At 40.3% G+C, this 21,549-nt stretch overlaps 1 protein-coding gene and 1 long non-coding RNA gene across 5 annotated transcripts in view; one reads left to right on the top strand and one right to left on the bottom strand.

The window, feature by feature from the left end:
• Positions 1–21,549, top strand: part of LOC142031460 (von Willebrand factor D and EGF domain-containing protein-like) — a 188,196-nt gene that overhangs the window by 77,676 nt on the left and 88,971 nt on the right. For all 4 annotated transcript variants that reach the window (XM_075028942.1, XM_075028941.1, XM_075028939.1 and 1 more), the window contains exons 10-11: positions 1,261–1,439; positions 5,051–5,994. In XM_075028942.1, coding sequence (XP_074885043.1) covers positions 1,261–1,439; positions 5,051–5,994 — 1,123 coding nt within the window. The remainder of the gene's footprint in view (positions 1–1,260; positions 1,440–5,050; positions 5,995–21,549) is intronic.
• Positions 524–16,368, bottom strand: LOC142031468 (uncharacterized). The gene is made up of 6 exons (XR_012650527.1): positions 16,190–16,368; positions 14,868–14,899; positions 12,083–12,518; positions 10,545–10,602; positions 9,257–9,407; positions 524–575 (listed from the first exon to the last, which is right to left on the bottom strand). It is a non-coding gene; the product is annotated as an uncharacterized LOC142031468 (long non-coding RNA).

Here is a 21,549-nt window from a genome sequence, read left to right as displayed (position 1 = left end):
TTTTAAAAAGGCTGTTTTAAATGCCCTGATCAAGACACAGAGGGCTTGAGTTCAAAACATAGTGTCCCTGGCTGTTATTACAATCAGTGGCACTCTGCTGCTCCGCTCAGCCAGGCGAGGAGATCACTCACGGAGAGCTCCTCAAAAAGTATTCTCATGCCCAAAATGATGACTGGGAAGCTAAAATGGGCAAGATTGCTATTTAGTACAGCCAAAATGTAAACTCAGGATTCCAGCACAGCAATACAAATATAAGCTAGCTGCTTTTTCACAGATATAAATAGATTTAGTGGGGAGGAACTTAGAAGGGATGAAAAAATCCCCACTGAAAGAAAGAAAAGTAGTGGACATTGTTTGGCTGAATAAATTATACTTAGGCAGGGGTCACTTGAAAAAGGAAAATAATTATTTTGAAATTATTGTAATGAGATGTTTCCAACTATTTAATGTACTTTAAAGATTAACTGAAAACATTCAATTTGGGATCAAAAAAAATATTAAGGTTACTTATCAGGCTAGAGTGCTCCTGCTCCCACTCCTGGCACAGATCAGTTTCAAAATAATTTTCTTTTTACCTGCAAAAATAAAGCAAATGAACAAAAATGCATTTCAGTTGAACAGGGTTTTTTTCTTTTTTCTTTTTTTTTTTTTTTTAATATTATTTGGTTGGGACACCAATCTGAAAAATCCATTATCTACACAGTTACTTCTTTGTCTTAACTTCAAGATTTTTTTTTTCTTTTAAAGGTCAGTGTAAGCCTACCACAAGTTCTTTAATGAGAAAATTGCTTTATCCACTTTAAAACACAATCATTTTCTGGGTAATCCGGCCTTGGAAAATGAAACGATTTTTCAGAGAGAAGAAAGCTGTTTTTCAAACTTGGCAGTTTATCTAAAAGAAATGATTTCCCAGGCAAAGACACAAGGGTGGCCTTATTGTTATGGAATTCACTTCAAAAATTAGCTGGTAACTTACCAGTGGGAAAACTTCAATGGATGTAATTATTAATTTAAAAAGAAAGTACTTGTGCAGTTTTATATTTATGTAATGCTATCAGATATTAGTACCATGGAATCTGAAAGCACGCTAAATAATAACACAAATAAATATTTATAGTGTATCTAAGTGATATTAAATTACCTCTGCCATCGCCAACTTCTTACTTTGATATTTTCGTTTATAAAAAGGGACATTTTTTTATTGCATAAAAAGCTTGGTAACAGCTTCGATTCACTGGGGGGTTTTTTCCGCCTCTTCAGATCCTGTTCCCTTCAGGAGCGTTTGTTCGAGCCGACGTGAGCGAGTGGGGAATGGGTCTGACGGTGAGGACGCCAGGTAGCGACTTCAACAGCACCAGAGGTTTGTGTGGCCTCTTTGACGGGATCGGTCACAACGACCTGAGCAATGTGCCTGAGGAAGACTTCATAGAGGAGTGGAGGTACAAAGCGAGAGAGGATCCTGGCCTGCGAGATGCTCTGTAGCACTGTTTCAAGGGGTGTTGATAGGTTTATTTCATTACAGACTCCCCTAATGACCTGACAGAGAAATCCGCTTAATCTAGCGAGGGAAGCCTGGAGACCCATTACCAGCCGAACAGCACGGGGCCTTAATTTTCAGTCAGCACAATACACATAAGCAGTTACTGAGAGAGAAGTTTTATATTCACAAGTGATGTCACGCTAACAGCTGTGTGAAGATCCCACTCAGCTGTGGAAAAAATTGTGGTTCTCACCCACACTGGAAAATGTAGATAACTGACAATACGGATTAATTAAGGGTTTGGTATTTCCCTTGTTCTTTTATTCCCAAACACTAATTACAATATGTGAGTATAGATTAAATGTTACATTTCGACAAAGTGTGGTAATATATGTACCATGCTAAAACTTAATGTCTACTCTAATAATGATGACATTGAGCTGTAAAAACTTGCACTTTCTGAGACAGATGGTCTGGAACTAAAGCCAGGGGTCTGGTGCTCTGACATATCCCTATCCCTATCCCTATCCCACATTTTAATTCCTATTGCTGAGCTCTAAATGTGCCTAACAGGTGTTCCTACAACCAAAATGGGTTTGGTTGACTGTGTAGTTTTGTTTGTAAAGTATGTTTTGCAAATAAGGAAAAATAAGGCAAACCATGTTAGCGTACCACTTAATCTGTACATGGGAAATCAGAATGATCCTATAGGAACAATAAATTTTTATACCTGTTGCATTTCAGAAAATAAACAAACACCTCTACCATATTCTAGTCATATTCAGTGGGCCTAAGTAATGGCTATTTAATGGCAATTTTGACCTGTCATTATGAATTTTACTATTTAGAAGTCAACAGCCATCTTTCAAATCTTAATAATGTGATAATCAGTCAGAGCTTCCTTCTGGGAAGGCAAATGGAGAAATAGTTTGGTGCAAGAACCAATCAACTGCTGACTACCCAAAAAGGGGCTAACAAGATCCTTAGGAGGACCTGTTCAAAGCAAGTTTGTTGAAAGATCAGAAGCCAAAGCACAATATGTAGGAATTATAGAAGTTTTCTAGGGCTCAGCACATATGATGGAGATACTTCAGGGAGGGCAGAAAAAGCTCCTGCTAAGTGAGAAGGGCAGAAGGGGTGACGAGTTTCACCTTGTAGTACTCCCAAGGGTGAATCTCAAGGACCCTTCAGAACCTGGTTAAAAAAACCAAGCCCATGGAAAGGCTGAGGCCACCTCCAGAGGAGACTGGATCGGTCTCTGATCCACCCACAGAGAAATGGCACAGTAAACCCCAAAACCTACAGGGTGATTTTTCTGCCGCTGTTTTTAATTTCATTTTAAATAACACTGAGAACATGTTAGGTTTTCTCCAACACCTGAAGCTAGTCTGAGTGCTCACCACCTGGCAGTTCGGCTCTTTCCCTGGCTCCCACCTCTCTCAAGCAGCTGCAGGGCTCTGAATGGCACACATCTGTTTTAAACATAGGCTTTCCAATGCAACTTTTAAACAATAAAACAACATCAGAGCCTCCCAGCCCTTAAATAGCATCCAGACAGAGAAAAGCTGAATTTTAAAGCATGTATTTTAAGTAGGTAAAATAAATTTTTCAAACCATTTTTCAAATCTTTTGAGAAACCAGCAGCAATGTTATTAATTTTGGACTCTTTCTCTATAACAGCATCCAACTCAGTTTGAAAAACTTGTCTTTAGTTCTTCCTTGATTATAACGGGCAGTTAAGAGCAATGACAGTCTGGTCATCTTATGCAGGGGACAGAAGACACATCCTAGCTCACTGAGGTGCTGTCGGTATGTGCATGCCTCTGAGGAAGGATGGGGTTTCCAGTGGCTCCATCCTTTCCACACCATATACCTGCCTCTTGTTGACCAGGGCTGACCAAAGGAAGGTATCTGGTTTCTCACAGGAATAACAAAGGAATTTGTTTCATTAAAATATCAAGGCAAAAGAGTTTCATTTTACTGAAATACTCATTTGTGGTTTAAGTTTCTGTCCTGATTCTGGACAAGTTTATGTGATTTTTAGTTAGTTATTTACTAAATATGTGATATTTACCCTAGCCTCTAATTTATGTAGCATTCCCTCAAAGAAAGAGCTACTTCTGCTGCCTTAGTTTAGGTTTACAGTTAGTTTATGATGTAAGTCTGGGTAGCTTCAGCCGCAGGTAACACCACCGTGCAGAGCCGGAGGAACGGTGCGTGCAGGACTCCCACTCAGACACTAAACTGCATTGTCCAAAGGACTCGTATTCCCTCAATCACCCAATATGTTTTATTGTTCTAGACTGTAGGAAAGTGCAGAATAGCCTCTGCGTTTCTGCGAGCAGGAAAGCTCTACCGTTGTATCACACTTTATTCTGTTGTGCCCGCACATTGGGAAAAATGGTTTCATAAATGTCTGGGCTCATGTTTCAGAAGAATAAATTGGTTCATGTTGCCTGTGTCACCATGATGTTTTATTTAAAAGTTAGTATTGTATCAATGATCAAAATAGTAATATCATATATGCCATTTTCAATATATTTTGGAAAAATTGGATAAAGGCAATTACATGTTCTACAACAGTATCTAGAGTCTGGCTCCAAAATTTTGGCAAATGCTTTCACTTTCCTGTAATCTCTACATTCTCGCTGCAAGACAAAATTAATGCCAAAATAATTTAAATTTTTGGTGATAATTCCAATTTGTCTGGAAATGACATGCTGCCAACTATTGGAACAAGAAGCATATCCTTTTCTATGAAGCTCCAGGATCCCTCTTGTGCTGCATAAATAAGATCAATAAGAAATCTTGTACTCATGATATTTCCAAAGAAACTTTAATCATGGCTGTTTATTCAAACTGAACTCTCTAGAAGTTCATCCATCATTAAAGCTGGACTAAATTAAAAAGGGGAAAAAAAAAAAATCACCTCACCTTATTTGATAGCCTAGCCCTATGATCAAAACCGCAGAAAACTGCTCTGTGTCAGAAGAAAATCTCAAAGAAAGCTCCATTAGAAGACAAGAATGAAATGAAGTATAGATTAAAAAAAAATTTAAAGGAAAAAACATTTGAAAGAAAAAACATAGTGATCCAAGTCTTAGAGGAAACACCTAGTAAGGAGAGCACAGGCAAATAGATAAAGATGGTTTTCATAATAAAGCATTTGAAACAAACACATCTTTTTTGTCATTCTCCAAGCTGTATCTGAGTCACGCCAGGGACAAATCCAAGGCCTTATTTCACGTGTAATATGCAAAGGGTAACCTGCACCTTAGAGAAAGTTCTGCAAAGAGAAATCAAGCAGTTAGGCAACGCTCCAGCAAAGCACTTAAGCATCTGTTACTAAAAAGTCCCCATGTAGTGCTAAAGAATGTACAGGACAACTTAAGAAGGGCAGTGCGAAAGCAACTAAAGAAAACAGAGATTAAACTTAAGCATTTTCTTAAGTACTTTGGTAGATTGGGAATTTATACGTTCCCCAGCCTCAGGGAAGGAAAGCGTACTTGGTATTGTAGACTAATCTGTTGAAAGTTTCCTCCCTCTAATCTCTTTCTATTTTTAAATCAGAATACCTCCAGGGAATAGTTTATTTGACAAGACTCCAGCACCTTCTGAGGGGAAGGAAAGGAAAAATTACTGCAGATGTCAGAAGGAGAGCACTAAGTCTGTGCCCGTGGTAAACACGCTGAATGCCTTTCAGACTGCTTTCCCTCCATCCTCTGGTTGCCGTTATGATCATGTGGATTACACCTCTGCAATCCCGTATCTAGATGTTACGTCAGAGTTTGTCACTCACTCAGAAGTAGAGTCTACTTTAAGAAAAGATGAGAAACTGTTGACCAAGTCTTTTGATCAGAGATATCTGCCTAAATCAGTCCAAAGGCGAGGTAGCCCTGAGGACCGATTAAAACCCCTTGCTCACAATGTTTCCATGAAAAGCAACAGTTCCATTAACTCTACCAAACCAACAGAAGACCTGAGGAGAGCAAAAAGGCAAGAAGACTATTATGAATACTCATCCTTTCACCCATTGCATGGCCCAAGCCAGAGAGACTCAGAGAGCTTTGCATATTTTTTCCCAGAGGATTACTTTGAAGGGATTAGGATGAAACTTCCACTGTCATGGCCCACTCCCAATGGCTTAACTGCTGCCAAAGCTCGGGAGATTTGCCACCAAATTCTTGCAAATTCCACCATTGGCTTAGTGTGTAAAGATCTCCTTGGAAAACAGATGGATGAGGCAATTGATATCTGCCTTTTAGATCTGCAGCTCAAAGATGACGTGGCTTGGGTGAGGGCACTGATAGCCCTTTTGGAAAATGAATGTGAAAGAAGAGTGTTAGGAAACAGAAACAGAGTGTTTCATGTAGGAAACCAGCCATCTGATACCCAGGAGGAAATCCTCACCGCTCTCCGGTGTCCTGCTTTCTGTAATGGCAATGGACAATGTACTGAACTGGGCTGCCAGTGCTTTGAAGACCACAGCTCCTACGACTGTAGCGTTGCCAAAAGTAAGTAAAAAATTCTGTTTGTTCCTACCCTACCCATCTTTCCATGGTATTAGAATTATTAGGTAGAACATCTGCACAGAGTTGTTTGCTCTTCAAACAGCGCTACTAGTAAGATATTTGATGAATTAGTAATCAGTTTTTTGACCTTGAAGAGCCGATCAAAATATCTGGTTGGCTGGTCCTTCACTTTTTCGCCTCAGTAACTTTTTAAAAATGGATTTTACAAGCCCCTTAGCAAATTGGTTTTGCAGAAGTGATTTTCTTTACATCTGATCTATCACCGGCATGCTGACAAGCAAGCTTCTGACAAAAAAGAGGGTCCTGCTCACCTTGTGGTCAATATTCATGTTAACACTGTATAGATATTTCTTTTTGTTCCCCTGATCAACAGAGAATAAGATTTGAAAAATAATTTCAAACACTGTACTCGTAACCAAAAAAAAATTAAAAGTGACAAAATGAACAGGTAACATTGTCAAAGCCATAAAATAGCTACAGGACATATTTGAGCCTGCAGACCTGATTCTGCAAATATTTATGAATTACATTTACACAGGAGACTATCCCACTAGGTTTGTTTCTTCTTTACAGTTCAGCCTCTCAAAGGATAAATCCCAGTCCAATGTGAGTACTGACATTGCTTGAAACTAAGCACATGCATAAATGTTAACATTAATTTCAAAATGCAAGCCCTGCCTCAGCAAACCGCATAAGCTTATGCTTGAAGTTACAAAAAGGTGCTTAAAGCTCAGTCGTACAGTTGAGTTCCTGCAGCTTAAGAAGTAACAGTATTTCAGCTAAACTGAAATGACAAGGCACGCTCTCTTAACCCATCCCAAATGTGGGGGAAAGCCTTTTTCTATGATGCTTAGGACATTATTCTGTATTTAGGACAGGTAAAGCTCATATCTAGGGTTAGTCGAGACATCCAAATGTCCATCCAGCCCTGGGAGCTCAGCAGCACAACTGATACCCCAACGCATTTACTAGCTGGGACAGGATTACCCATGTGCTTCACAATAAATATGTCTTCAGTGCGCTGATTTAAAGTGGTTAAAATATATCCTGAGATTATTTTTTTTTTGTTAATGGCAGGCTAAAATTTGCAGGATCATTTCCTAAATATGGAGGAATTCATTCTCTTCTATACAGAGAACAACTGACACCAGTGACCGAAAAGCGAGTTGAGCAATTTTGCAGTAATTGTCCAATATACAATTCAATGTTTAACTTCATTTCTCTGTGATACGGTCAGGTTAGGGGGGTTGCTTAGGCCAGATTTTTAAATTTTATTTTATTTTGCTATGGTTGAAATCCCAGAGATTAGAGGAAAATAACTTCAATATGACCTTTAAAGTAAAAGCTAATGGCACCTTGTCTTCTTGCTGTGACATCAAATATAAACAAGGACAGAGTACAGAGCACGGCCTGAGATTGCACAGGGAGGTGAGAAGTGGAAAACAAACATACATCAGCTGTGGCAAACATGCCGTAAGCCATTACTAGTCCCTTGTCTGGCTGCTTTGTCTCTCTCTCACTGCCTTTGCTTCACTTTTCTCCACTTGAGAAAAACGTGGTAGTTAGTCTTTGCTTCAAATCACTTCTCTTTTGGGAGTCCGGTTTATTAGAGTTTACAGTACATCAAATTATTCCCCCCCATTTTCCAAAGAGTCACTAGTATCCCGACTCCCCCTGGCAGACCTGGAAACCTCTCTGCTCCGCTGCTCCGGGGCTCCCGCAGGGTCTCCACTGAGCCAGAGCGGCTCCGCGGAGGCTGAGTTTTTAGCACGAGCATCCTCGTACTTGGCCTGGTCCCTGGGGGAAGCAAGCTTGGTGTTGGGTCTGCAAAAGAGCCGTGCTGTTGCAATTAGGAACGTATAAATTTCCCTTAATGTTTATACGGCTCCACTTTCTGGGGGTGAGTTTCTTAGTGTCGTGACAAAATTAACATTGACAGCTTCAGCATTTTTCCTAATACAAGGCAGAAGGCCCTTTTCCAAAATTCCCGTGCAGTTTTCCCAACATTTCAAGGGCAATATTTGATTTAAAAAGTGAATGGCCCTTGTTCGCTCTATCACACTGTATACAACCCACGTTATCTTAGCTGCAGCTAAGGACTTGTATTTTTCTTAAACTAATACCTGTAAAATATTTTCTGTGGGTGTAAACTTTAAGTACAAATATTATTTTTTATTTAAGAAAACCTACAGAACACATTAATAATAAATATTTGAGGGGAAGCATGCTTTCTAGCTAAATAAAGCAAGCTCGGAGGGGAAAGCTTTAAATAAAAATGTAGTAGAAAATGGCATTTTGAACCACCAGTATTTATTTTTCTCTTGAGGAAAGGGTAGTGGCCTAACTCTCTGATGTGCAGGGTATGTATTCCCAAGGGTGCACCTGACCTGGGGAACATTTACCATTCATTTTTCTTTTTTCCACCATACTAGTGAGATTATATGCTGCCCTCTCATCAACAGCTGTCCATCTCCAGAAGTGTAAGACAATAGTCACTCATGGTATATTCTACATCATGAACATACACTGGGAACTCACTCATTTGGACAGAAGAAAAATGAAAAAAAAAATCAAAATGTCACAACAGACTGTTATTAAGGCTAGTGGAATTAACTTTAATCACTAAAATCTTCTCTTTAAAATATAGATTTATTTTTTTTCTATTTGTAATCTGTCTACCAGTTTGTACAGGGTAAAACCCTGAACATGCAGCACAGTTCATGGGGATGGACCCCTCAGCCCATGGCAACCTCTGAGCTGTTTTCTGTATGAAAACTAGGATCTTAAAGAGGAACTCCTGTCTCCCAAATATCCTTGTAGACAATAATACTACCTAGTAACGCATTGTGTGTTCTACATCCTAAAGAAAATATTTACTCAAAATATTTTACAATCTCTTTTTCATTAAAATGGTGGCGGGGGGGAAGCAGCTGCTTAAGCAAATATAACTTAAAAAAAAATTGCTCACAAATGGAAAAAATCCATTAATGCTTTTGAGAGTTTTTTTGTTAAAGAAGGGATTCTTCTTCATATAAAAACCTAGGGTTTGTTTAGCTGGATTTGGTTTGGATTGTTGGTTTTTTCACCCAAAATGAAGACACTAAAAATAAAGAGGATCCATTTCCTGACCACATTTACCTAAGACATCATGGTATTTACAAATGGGAACAATGGTGATCCAGAGAGTTGCAAATACCTTCTGTAAAATGGGTTCCACAAATGCAAAACACTTCGGCAAACGTACCTTTGAATCCATAAATTGCTATCACTTGACTCTTCCCAAAGTATGTTGCCAGCACTGTCCTCAGCTCTTCCATGTGATGGGTGAGTGGCAGGCAGTATGAATTTCCCCCGATGTCAGTGGTAACAGTTTGAAGGTCATCATCATGTCAGTCCTTTTAAAGAGAAGGGCTTCCTTTAGTTTGGGGAACATAACGTTGAAACATGTTCAGTGGATACTCACCAAGATTTTAGTGAAGACCAGTGATTAAAGCTATCTAAAGATAAAGCTATACTAATTTCTGAGTATTTGACCATATGTCTGCGCAACAACCTTTGAATGCTAATTCTGCATACGTAGTATGTGCCTGTGACCTGGATGTCAGAAAACACCTCTTCACCTAAGTACTGACAGAGGCCCATAATCATTAAAAACAACAGACTCCAAATTTGTCGATAGCTTCTCATTTACTTTAGAAGGTTTATGCTTGTCTTACAGCACCCCAAAATCAGAGCTTTGAACTCTGGAAACTGAGCTGACTGTAGTGCTTTTGGAAAGCATTGGTCTGCAGGGTGGTCAAACCCACAAGCCTCTGAATCCAGTCCCCTGGAGTAATCTTCTCCAGCTTTAGAATCCCTTGGAGAAGGGTTTGAAATGGTATTATGTCCTTACAGGAGGATCAGTAATTTAATGTGGATAATTTGGTTTTAATTCCTGATACCACACATAAAAGCATACTTGATAAAGAAGAAATTAAGAACAGGAGGTGTCTTCTGGTACTCATTCCTCCTCCTCTCCCAGATATCCCATACGAATGCTAGACTGGTGAAACACCAGTCCATGCTGGGAGGGAAATAGCTCAGGCAGTCACACTGGGTGGCTCCACAGCAGAGCCCAGCAGTGAGGAGGACCTGGCTGCTGGGTTAGTCCATCCCTTGTACTAATGGTGCAGAGATAATGGGATGGAGAAGCACTTGAAGTTCAAGCTGACTTGGAGCAAAATTGAGAAAAAAAACTATTCCAGAAAAAATTTTTAAAAAGCAAGGTAACAGCTGGCATGCTTAATTTGCAGAACCTTCTCCTTTGTCTTCAGTATAACTATAGAGAAGCTAAGAGAGGACTTCACACAAGAAGTTGGTTTCAGCATTAACTGTGGAGAGGGAAAAGTACTGCCACAGTCTAGAGTGAATCAATGTGATGAACTACAGTGAACTCTGTGTATTACACACTATTTATGAATTCATTTATGACTGATCTACAATATTCTTTCTCTATATACAAAAATACAGAAACTGTGTATCTATAAAAGTACCTGATCTTGTAAATGCAATGTACAGCACAGCTATTCATGCAGCCAGAGGTCAGATGCCCTAGAAGGACAAACAAAATCTTAGTTCTGGCACGCCAATCACTCTGACATTATAATACTTGGAAAGGTCAGCTAGTTAATTTGGTACAGACAAGCAAGATAAGTATTAGTGTGAGCTTCACCTTTAGCTGTTCTTGATTTTTGAGTTTCCTTCACAACAATTTTTAAAGATATTTGCTTGGTTTTATATTTCATAGTGTCATGGTTTAAACCCAGCTGGCAACAAAGCACCATGAAGCTGCTCGCTCACTCCTCCCCCCCCAGTCCTGGTGGGATAAGGAGGAGAAAATATAGAGAAATGCTCATGGATCAAGACAAGGACTGGGAAGGATCACTCCCCACTTATGGTCACGGGCAAAAGACAGGCTCAACTTGGGGGAAAAAAAAAAACAAATTCAATTTAATTTACTACCAATCAAAACAAGGATAATAGGAAGTAAACCCAAACCTTAAAACACCTTCCCCTGACCCGTCCCTCCTTCCCGGCTCAACTCCACTCCCGAATTCTCTCCCTCCTCCCCTCCAGCAGCGCAGGGGGACGGGGAGTGGGGGTTGGGGTCAGTTCCTCACCCCTTGTCTCTGCCGCTCCTTCCTCCTCAGGGCCAGGACTCCTCACTCTTCCCCTGCCCCACCGGGGGTCCCTCCCACGGGCCGCAGTTCCTCACAAACTTCCCTCACGTGGGTCCTTTCTGTGGGCCGCAGTCCTTCAGGCACAGCCTGCTCCAGCGCGGGCTTCCCCAGGGAGCGGCGGCCATCTTGGGGGCATCCCTCCCCCTGCTCCGCCGTGGGCTCCTCTCTCCCCGGGCTGCAGACGGGCGTCTGCTCCCCCGCTGCCCTCCACGGGCTGGGGGGCACAGCCTGCCGCCTCACCGCGGGCTGCGGGGGCATCCCCTCCTCCCCGCTCCTCCTCCTCCTCCTCCTTCGCTGACCTCGGCGTCTGCAGAGGGGTTCCTCTCCCGTTCCAATCCCCCGCTCACTGCAGGTTCCCCTTCTCAAGTCTGTTCTCCCAGAGGCGCTACCGCCATCGCTGACGGGCTCGGCCTTGGCCAGCGGCGGGTCCCACCTGGAGCTGTAGAAGCTTCTAGCAGCTTCTCACAGGAACCACCCCTGCAGCCCCTGCCCCGCTACCAAAACCCCGCCACACAAACCCAAAACACATAGGCAGAAATGTTCTACATAGACAGCATAGAATCATAGAATCACTTAGGTTGGGAGAAGACCTTTAAGATCATCGCATCCAACCATCAACACTGCCAAGCCCTCCACCAAACCATGTCCCTGAGCATCACATCTACACGTCTTTTAAATACCTCCAGGGATGGCAACCCAACCACTTCCCTGGGCAGCCTGTTCCAATGCTTGACAACCCTTTCAGTGAAGAAATTTTTCCTAATATCCAATCTAAACCACCCCTGGTGCAACTTGAGGCTATTTCCTCTTGTTCTATCACTTGATACTTGGGAGAAGAGACTGACACCCACCTCACTACACCCTCCTTTCAGGTAGTTGTAGGAGCGATAAGGTCTCCCCTCAGCCTCCTTTTCTCCAGGCTGAACAACCCCAGGGTTGTTTACCTGCATACCCCCAAGGTATGCATGCGATGTAACGCACTTATTTGCAGGGAAAAGGACTACAGTATCACACAATAATGATGTGCTTCTTAAAGGGCAGTTCAAAAGACCAGAAGTCCTCGGAACTGAAGTCCTGTTAAGGTCACTAAATCCAGGATTTCACACCAGAAAAGGCTATTAGAGATGAAGAATTAAGATCAATCTCAGAAATAAAGCTGTGTGTTCCAAGGGGAAGATCTTGAGGCCCCTGACCGTCGGCTCAGGCATCCTGACCCAGCAGGCAATCAACACTGTGCAAGCAGAGGTGGGATAAGCCTTTGGGCTTTTGTACTAATAAGCAGAGGTTCTGTAGGAAGGGAAGAAAAGGACGAGAAATTAAGAACAGAATTAGGTTTCTGTAGGACATATAAAACTGCTGCCTCTTTCACTTTCTTTTAAAGGGCAGGACCGAAGAAACAGAAGAATGTATGTTGATTTTGGAAATGCTAACTCTGAAATGCCATTGTTAGGAAGAAGTTATTTTCCAGGAGAAGTTACATGAGTAATGAAGGAGAAGGCAACTCCTTTTGCTGGCCATATATTTTCCCATTAGCTCCAAAACAAATCTCCGTCTAATTTTCTCAGGCTGGAATTATAGACGTGAATTAAAACTCCCCCAAGATCAAGGAGGCCATCAACATAATTCAAATATCTTTTCCAAGGTCACTCAATCTCAGCTACGCTGCCGATACATTAATAATGTATACTGCCACTGGTTTTGACCAGCACACAAACACAAATACATGGCCATGCAGTATTTTTACGGATCAGAATACAAACCATAACATATTTGGAATAATTTTAAATGAAAACATGTAGAAAGACAGAAGATGCGAAGTGTGGCTTACAGACAGGCTTACTCCTCTGCTCTGCCTGACTCCAACAGGAGCAGTCCAGGTGGCCAGAGCTATAATTATCCTCACATGAAAACTGCAATTTGGAGTTGAAAGGCACCTCTGAAATTTGGCAATGCTCCAGAAGCTTAGACTTTCTTAATGTTGCTTAACATTTCATAACCCCCTCCCAACACCTGTATAAGGTGCTTAAAATGTCATTACCACCTGTAATTAAATGCAGAATCCAATTACTGCAGATAGCAAATCAGGTTGGTGCTTACCATTTGTATATATTGACCATGTTGCTTATAAAAAAAAATCAGGACTAGTAAAACACACATAGAGGGATCTAATATGGAGATTGCATGAAGCTCTAAAGAGCAATTACAAGATAAAAGGTAATGAGGAATAATAAGGACAAATTAGTTTCAGTGAAGTAATGACACTTGAAGTTTAACTTTCTATGTGGAAAGTTCTGGAAAGAAAATAGCCAGCAAAGAAATCAAAGAGAGCAAAACTGACGGTGAGAAGGTGAGAAGTTAATGCTTACCAAACACACTTACAGATATCCCATTTTCATATCAATAAATTTCAGTAATGTTATTAAGAAATTTGTGAACCCAACCACATTTTCAGAGCTGTGACCCACAACTACACAGGTCCCTCAGACCCAACTGCAACAGCAGTTACATCAATTACACTGTGTTATTTTTAGAATGATTATATAGACTTTTCTGAATTTATCACACTGCTTTGGGCGGAGGCTTTTTCGGGTGCTCTAATTAAATAATACTAATTAAAACACCAACTATTTTAAAAAAATAAATTATACTGAGCAAAATATGGGGTCAGCTATTACAATTCCTCAGGTGGGGTCTTCCAAACAAAGATGTCTCTCCCCTATGGAAGAATAAGCTCAGAGCTTTATTCAGGCCAGTCATGCAAGTTGAGGATGAAATATGTACTATAGAAATCTCACCGTTTATATAATTGTGCTTTATTTTTAAGCTTAATTCCTGTTTTCAAGGACAAAACATGAGGGAGACATTTGAAGAAAAGATTTAAATTGTTTTGAGATCCTCGGGTGAAAGGGGACAGAGTATTTCAGTTCTCTACGTCAAGCATCTGCTTTGGAGATTTTGTATGAGAACACATTGACTTTGAAATAAATATGTTTCTCCCACTTCTATCAATTGAGTGGTCTTTAAATTCCAGATCATGGTGCCATAATGATTATTTAAGGGCTGTTAGTCTGTCAAGTAAATGGATACTTTTTGGCACATACAATATGTGTTTTGCTGACGTGATACATCACAACAGTGCAGACAGAGCCATCATGGTGTATTGGGTCAATAGAAGCTCTCCATGAATAAATTAGACTATATAAAGTAAAAAATGTATACTAGACTTTTCAAAGAAAAAAACAGTTAATTTCTTAAGTCAGCAGGATATCTACAAAGAAACATACTGTATGTAAAGGTGGTAGCCTCTGTCCGTGCGGCCACTCTGTGATGCTGGTGTGACCAGACCTTCAAGGGAGAATTACATTTTATATCACCGTAAGGGCCTCAGAAAAAGAGTTACCTGAAATTGTAGAATTTCTGTCCGATCTTCTCCGCAGGAATTGACCAGATTTTCAAATTTGTTTAGATTAGTAAACAAAGAAAAACCACAGCCAAGCTTTTTGCTAATATGGCAAAACACTTTATATGGTAGTGAGGGTGCAATAGACTTTAACAATTAATTGTATCAATTTTTCAAAATTGGGTTTCAAAATAAGCGTCAAACATGCTTGTGAGAACAGCAAACACCATACTTACTACTCCTAAATTTTTCTGGCCAAAACGGAGTGCTATTAATATACAAAAAAAAGAAATTATTAAATGGCATTATTCTTTAAAAAGGTTTTTTTCTTTTCAAATAGTGAGTCATTGGGCTTAATTCTCCTCTTCATTATAATAATTCCACTGACTTTGGTGGACATAGCATTAACAAAGTCATAGTTACTATTACTTTGATTGTTTATATTATCAAGAAAAAATTAGGTCTCTTTTTACGAATGCTGTTTTCCTTTTTTCTCATATTAATTATTGCCTTTTTCATTCCACAGTGTTGAGTTTTCCTATCTAGCCAACTGAGGGAGGTTTGAAAATTTCCTATGCCTATGCCCCCCACTTTCCCTCTAGTATATACTTGTTCACTTGACAACAGATGGACAGTAAGTGAGGCAGTGTTATTGTATTATCGTTTAGAAGCTAACTCAACTGTTTCTATCAAATACATTTTTCTTCAGTAATAATTTCTGTAAAGCAGGGAACACTTCATGCAGATCTCTATATACTGTTGCGACATAAAACACACTTTAATATGCTGCTTCCATTCCACTGGGATTACGTTCTTTACATAGAGCTTAAAGATATTAAGAATATATTCTTATTTCCTTCAAGCTGACATTAAAGAAGTTTCACTAAGATATCAATACTTTGTAAAAGAGGTTCTAAATAACTTGAAAATGAAAACCTTTCTTTTGAGACCTGTTATACCCACTTAATATCAAATTTTTCCTCAGCTTACTGGATAATATTGGAAAATAGATAAAGAATAAATATGAAAATACAAATTACGCAATTCAAGATATTATTGGTTTCAGTTATTCAGCTTTTTCCTAGTTAAACCAATTTATGATTTAATACCAAATGCAAACCGGGGAAAAAAAAAATCTTTTAAATGTTTATTTACAAAACACACTGTTTCTTTCTCCCAGACATCTACAGAGGAGTGGTCCTCACGAGTGCGCTCTGAATCCTAATAATAATGTCATATTATATGAATAAAATTATTCTACAGTTTCTACAGATCTGGGCCATAAAAATTTATACCAATATATTCTTTTCAGGCTAAAAAGAAAGGTGGCATTAGTGGTCATAATTACAAAAGTCATAATGAGTAGGCATAATGAGTAAATATCAAGGCTTTGAGATTACTCGTCAAAAGATAAATTTTTGAACATAGGACTTACTTGCTTTTGAAAATATCATGAACAAATGAACACCTCCAGCCACAAAAAAGTTAGAGTTACAAAATTTACAAAGGAAACATAGTTAAGAATCAAAAGGAAAAAAAAATTGTGAACCTAACCTACCATTGATGCATCCTGACTGACACCTATGTACTCTGTTTATATTGATGGCGACAGATTTTTCCCAGTCACATAAAACATATTTGTGGGTAATTCTCAGGGATTGACAATCTTCATGCTAGTTTTGAAGCTTTTCTTCTTTTCATAGCAATTTTAGTTTGCTTTTTGATGGTGCAGTTGCAATAAACAAGCATCTGAAAAGTCAAACATCAATACCAGTTTAATCTACTGTTTTAACTCCCAGTTCCTTCCACTCAAAGCACAGACCTGGCTGAGTGGGAAGAGGACTATTAGCTTGATAGTAACAAAGTCAATAGAAACCGAATTTTAAAAGGATATCAAATCCTCATGATAAGGGACATGGAAGGTTGCATGCTCTGTGATCCATACTATTCCCTGCAAATCAGATCAGGGAGATTAGTCTTTTCTAGTGATTAGTTTATTTACTTTAATGCAAAACAGTGAAAGCAGTTCAGTGAAATATGTAGCTAAACAAAGTGATTTTCTGAAGTATACATAGAATTAAATGCTAGAAAAGTTTACAAAATTATATGTCTGATTTAAACTGACCAAAGCCAGACACTCCAGATACATACCTGTAACTTCTTTACATCAGGCTGTTTGCAGGCACCACAGGAAATTTCATCCTTAAATCTTGTTAAATCCAATAGAAAACAAAAAGCCCTGAACAACCTCCTTCCCCAAATACTCACACTCATGCACACATGACAAATAACAAATTCACAACAGTTTATGAGCTATAGAATTAAAACATTAAAAGCTCTGATTTACACTGACCAAAGCCAAAAATTCAGAGCAAACCTGTAATGCCTTTATATCATGCTTTATGTTGTGTAAACAACCCACAATCTACCAGTACAGAATGTTCAACCAATTGTGAATAAAAACCCAAGTGTAATAACCAGATCTTATTCTAATTCAGTAACTGTAAAGATGGGAAAATTACTAAAACCAACCAGTTGGATACTAGCATGGACATAAGGACCATGATGACACTCACGAGCACCCTCATGCCCAAATCCCTTTGAGTGGCATCACTGCAGTCATTTGTGGGGAGTCGTGAGATGCTGCCAGGGGTTCTGCCCTGAAGCACCTTCGAGGGACTGAAACTAAGACGTGCTTTGGTATGCCAGTAAGAGCCATAAATGTGCAATCAGATCTTACATTTTACCAACTATCAAGGCAATATTCTATAGTTAATAGCACACTCCTCCTCCTTTCTATTGCTAAAGTAAATTGCAAGCAAGCCTTTTAAAAATAGAAGGATCAAATAAACATAAAATGTCAGTGAGATTTCTAAGCAAAAAGAATTTACCATATTGTTGCAGCACATGGATCTTTTCAGTGTGAAATTGAGCCAGTCCATTTCTCACATGCAGTGAGTACTTGCAAAATCCTTTTCCCATACTCTCCCAGCGCTCACTTCTGCAATCCATACAGGGTACCAGAGACCCTCAAAGCACAAAACCAGATTCACTCCATGTGAACTAAAGATCATAGGTCTTGTGGTTTAGCCCCAGCTGGCAACCAAGCACCACGCAGCCGCTCACTCACTCCCCCCACGCTGGGATGGGGGAGAGAATCGCAAGGGTAAAAGTGAGAAAACTCATGGGTTGAGATAAAGACAGTTTAATAGGGAAAGCAAAAGCTGTGCGCGCAAGCAAAGCAAGCCAAGGAATTCATTCAGCAGTTCCCATGGGCAGGCAGGTGTTCAGCCATCTCCAGGACAGCAGGGCTCTGTCACGACTAATGGGGACTTGGGAAGACAAACACCATCACTCCCAATGTTGTCCCCCCCTCTTCCTTCTCCTTCCCCCAGCTTTATGTGCTGATTGTGACGTCCTATGGTTTGGAATATCCCTTGGGTCAGTTGGGGTCAGCTGTCCCGGCTGTGTCCCCTCCCAACTCCTTGTGCCCCCCCAGCCTCCTCGCTGGTGGGGTGAGAAGCAGAAAAGCCCTTGGCTCTGGGTAAGCACTGCTCAGTGAAAACATCCCTGAATTATCAGCACTGTTTCCAGCAAAAATCCAAAACATAGCCCCATACTAGCTACTATGATGAAAATTAACCCAATGCCAGCCAAAACGAGGACAGGTCTATAGTTTGGTACTATGACAAACTCCGTTTCTTTGAGAACTGGTTTTGGAAGCAGGGACACACACAGTCTTCATTTAGAAACCAGGGAGGTCACTGATGTACAGAACTCCTGGCAAACAGCACATAGCTGCTAATACTTTTTCTTAGAGAGGATTTTGAAATGAGCTTTGAGTTATGGATAGCATAAGTTCCAGAATAACACATTCAATAATTGTGTATATGATTGCTGCAATAACCCTACATACAAAAGAAAGAAATACAGTATTTGTGCATGTATTTGAATGGAGGCAGATTCAGACTTGCTCTGTCCAAATTGTGAGAGAAGCAAGCATCAGCCTGCTCTGATCCAGAACCCTCATAGCTGCAATAGCTGGATGTCCACAACCATGCCAGAAAGCTCTGGCACAGCATCTTGCTCAACCAGCTATATGATTTCAAGGACAGGGCAACTGGACAATATGGGCAATTTTCTTTTGCACTTCAGCAAAGCTGTGACCATACCCAGCACTTATGACCTGGTTCTTGATTTGCTTTTCGTGACTTAGGTTGCTTATTTATCATCCTGATCAAGAAAAGCAGGGCAGTCCATTTCCTTCACTTTATTTTAACAAAATTCTTGCTAGTTTTAATTTCAGGTCTGCTGCTCCAGCCCAAAGTTGCATGTGTAGTTTTCAAGCACTGCAGAAGAAGGCTTGCTTGTGCTAAGATACTTTTCTGATCAAAAGTGGAAACCCAACATGAACCATACCTATCCGTCATGAAGACTTCAATAAGTGTAGTTTTGCAAGATTCTTGATTTTGTGTCAACTGTCTCCCTTTTACTTCTACATCTGTGCATACTTATTATTTACATAATACTCTACAACAAATATCTATATTTATGCAGGTTTTTTTTAAGCCTATTATGTAGCCTGTGCTCCTTGTCAGGTTTGATTCATGTAAATGCTTACAGAAAGAAACCTCACTGCCAGCAGCCCTGAACTTACTATTCTTTCCTGCAAATTCCTACTGCGGGTAAAGCAGAGGGACTGGGAGGGTTCCTGTCTCTCAAGGGAGGCACACCACAAGCACTGCAAACCAAACAGGACAGATCCCTTACTTCTGTCTAATCGCCTGAGGTCTAGACTTCCACCTTCAACTCCAGACTCCTCTCTCCTTTTTATTCCAAGAGAGTTTCATAAAACCCTGAGATTCTTTTACTTTTTCTCCCCAACATCTCCTGCTTTTCATCAGTGTCCTAATGCGATGCTCTACCAGGTTAGATGCATTTTGGATGTTGTTACTTGGTGTGTGTACAGACCAGGCATTAGGAATGCATCGGGATGCCCATGTCTGAGCCAGCAGATATGAACACACAGCTCCTTAAATCCTCCTCTGTGAGTGCACCCTGCCACCCATCCGAGTTGCAGGTGCTACCCTGAGCTTCAGTTTTTAGTCTACCAGTAAAAGTCAAAGTACATCTTTGGCCTATAGGCCATACAGAGAAGAAGGAGGATGTTGTGCCCCAGATTTTGTTACGTTTTGGCATTCACACTCCTAAACATAAATCGTTAATGTTTGAACAGATCATACTCTTCACAAGGTTGTTCCATGCGCTGCCTGATTTCCTGCAGATTTCTCTCCTGCCTTTAACTTGCTCCTCCACAGACATCAGACATCCATCCCAGGGCTCCACAACACCCACTCTCTCTGGATAGCTGCACTTTTGCCCTCACTCTCACCTTTGTGATATTTCCCAGCTCTTCCCTTTGCTCCTCTCTTTCTCCCCTCCAGTCTTCCGCTGAACTACTTGCAGCTCTTTTGCTAAGGTTTTCCAGGGTCTGCAAAACACTCGTTCTCACATCTCCATCTCTCTGGCCCACGAGCTTATGCTGTGCACAGGCTTATTAATTACCCATCTACTAACACAGGGAGTGATGAACAACAGCTGAATCTTGATTGTGTTTCCCCCAGCAAAAGCAGGATTTGTTTGGGTGAGTACCCAGCTATCGACTGTCATGAGATTTTTCCAAAGTGAATGTCAGTGAGATTTCACCTTCTGTGTTGGATGAAACTGGCTAATATATGACAAAACTAGAAGGCAGAGGGAAAGACAGACAGAAAACCACATAAAAAAAAAAAAGCTTAATATTCCTATGCGTCTTAAATGTGATATTTTAAGAACCAGTTAGATAAAAATAATGACCATTTTCAAAAGTTTTATACTGCCTATGCTGAGGTATAAGATCTGAACTCTAGTATCCATTTGTTTAAAAAAGAGTCATTATAATTACTTTCATTTTCCATCAGACTTTCTCCCTCTTCTTCCTCTCCTCTCAACACGCCCTGCGAAAGGCCTTTGTAAAAATCTGCATGGGGACTCCACCACCTCCTCAGTATCACATTTCAGCTGGCCAGAAATAAAGGAATAGACCATTAAATTAAATATGGTCTCCCACACAACCATGCTGTGTATTCCTCCCTTTAGAGTGGTCCCAGCTGATGGCTTGACACATTTGGCTGAGGTAACAGAAAAAAGCCCACTCGAACAACAGCTCAGTCCTCTGCTTCTTCCCACCTTTATCAAACTACAGAAAACAAAAGGCACATTTTTCTTCCATGAACCTTTCACCCCTTTCACCAGAAAAAGAAATCTCATTTTCATCCTGATTAACCCACAACATGGCAAATCTTGAGAGGAGATATCCAAAGCATATAGGGTGACATATTTCCTCCACATTTAGATCAATTTAAAGATGTGTCCAAAAATGTGTATAGAATGGTTTGAGAGAAATAAATACGAAATGCCACACTGATACTGTAGGTCATTTCAAAAAGCATCGAGGCTGGATAATCTTGCCGTGGCCCTGACACAACAGTGTTGCGGTAGTGTCAGGATGCTCATAAAGACGTTAAGGGAACCCTCAGAAAAGCACACAGGGCTCATCAACAAGCAACCAACCTGAGAGTGCCTTCCTGGAAAAGGAACGGCTGCAGGAGCACACTCCTGTGCCTCACTCCCTCCCAGGCTATGAGATTTTACTTCACTCGCAGAAGCCTGAAAATCTGCAATGATAATGAAAATGTTAATGCAATCTGAGCTACCTCAGTACTAGTGGGGCTAACTATTAAAATCTCATGAAAAACATAATGAAGCCTTTTTCTTTTTTTTTTTTTTTAATCTTTATGCACTAACCACAGAAGAAGGCAATTTATCAAAACCATTCACTACATCTGACTAATAGTTTTGTACATTACAGGAATCCAC

The sequence above is a fragment of the Buteo buteo genome, chromosome 5 (assembly GCF_964188355.1).
Source record: "Buteo buteo chromosome 5, bButBut1.hap1.1, whole genome shotgun sequence".
Taxonomy (NCBI): domain Eukaryota; kingdom Metazoa; phylum Chordata; class Aves; order Accipitriformes; family Accipitridae; genus Buteo; species Buteo buteo.
This window is presented reverse-complemented; position numbering and strand designations above follow the sequence as displayed.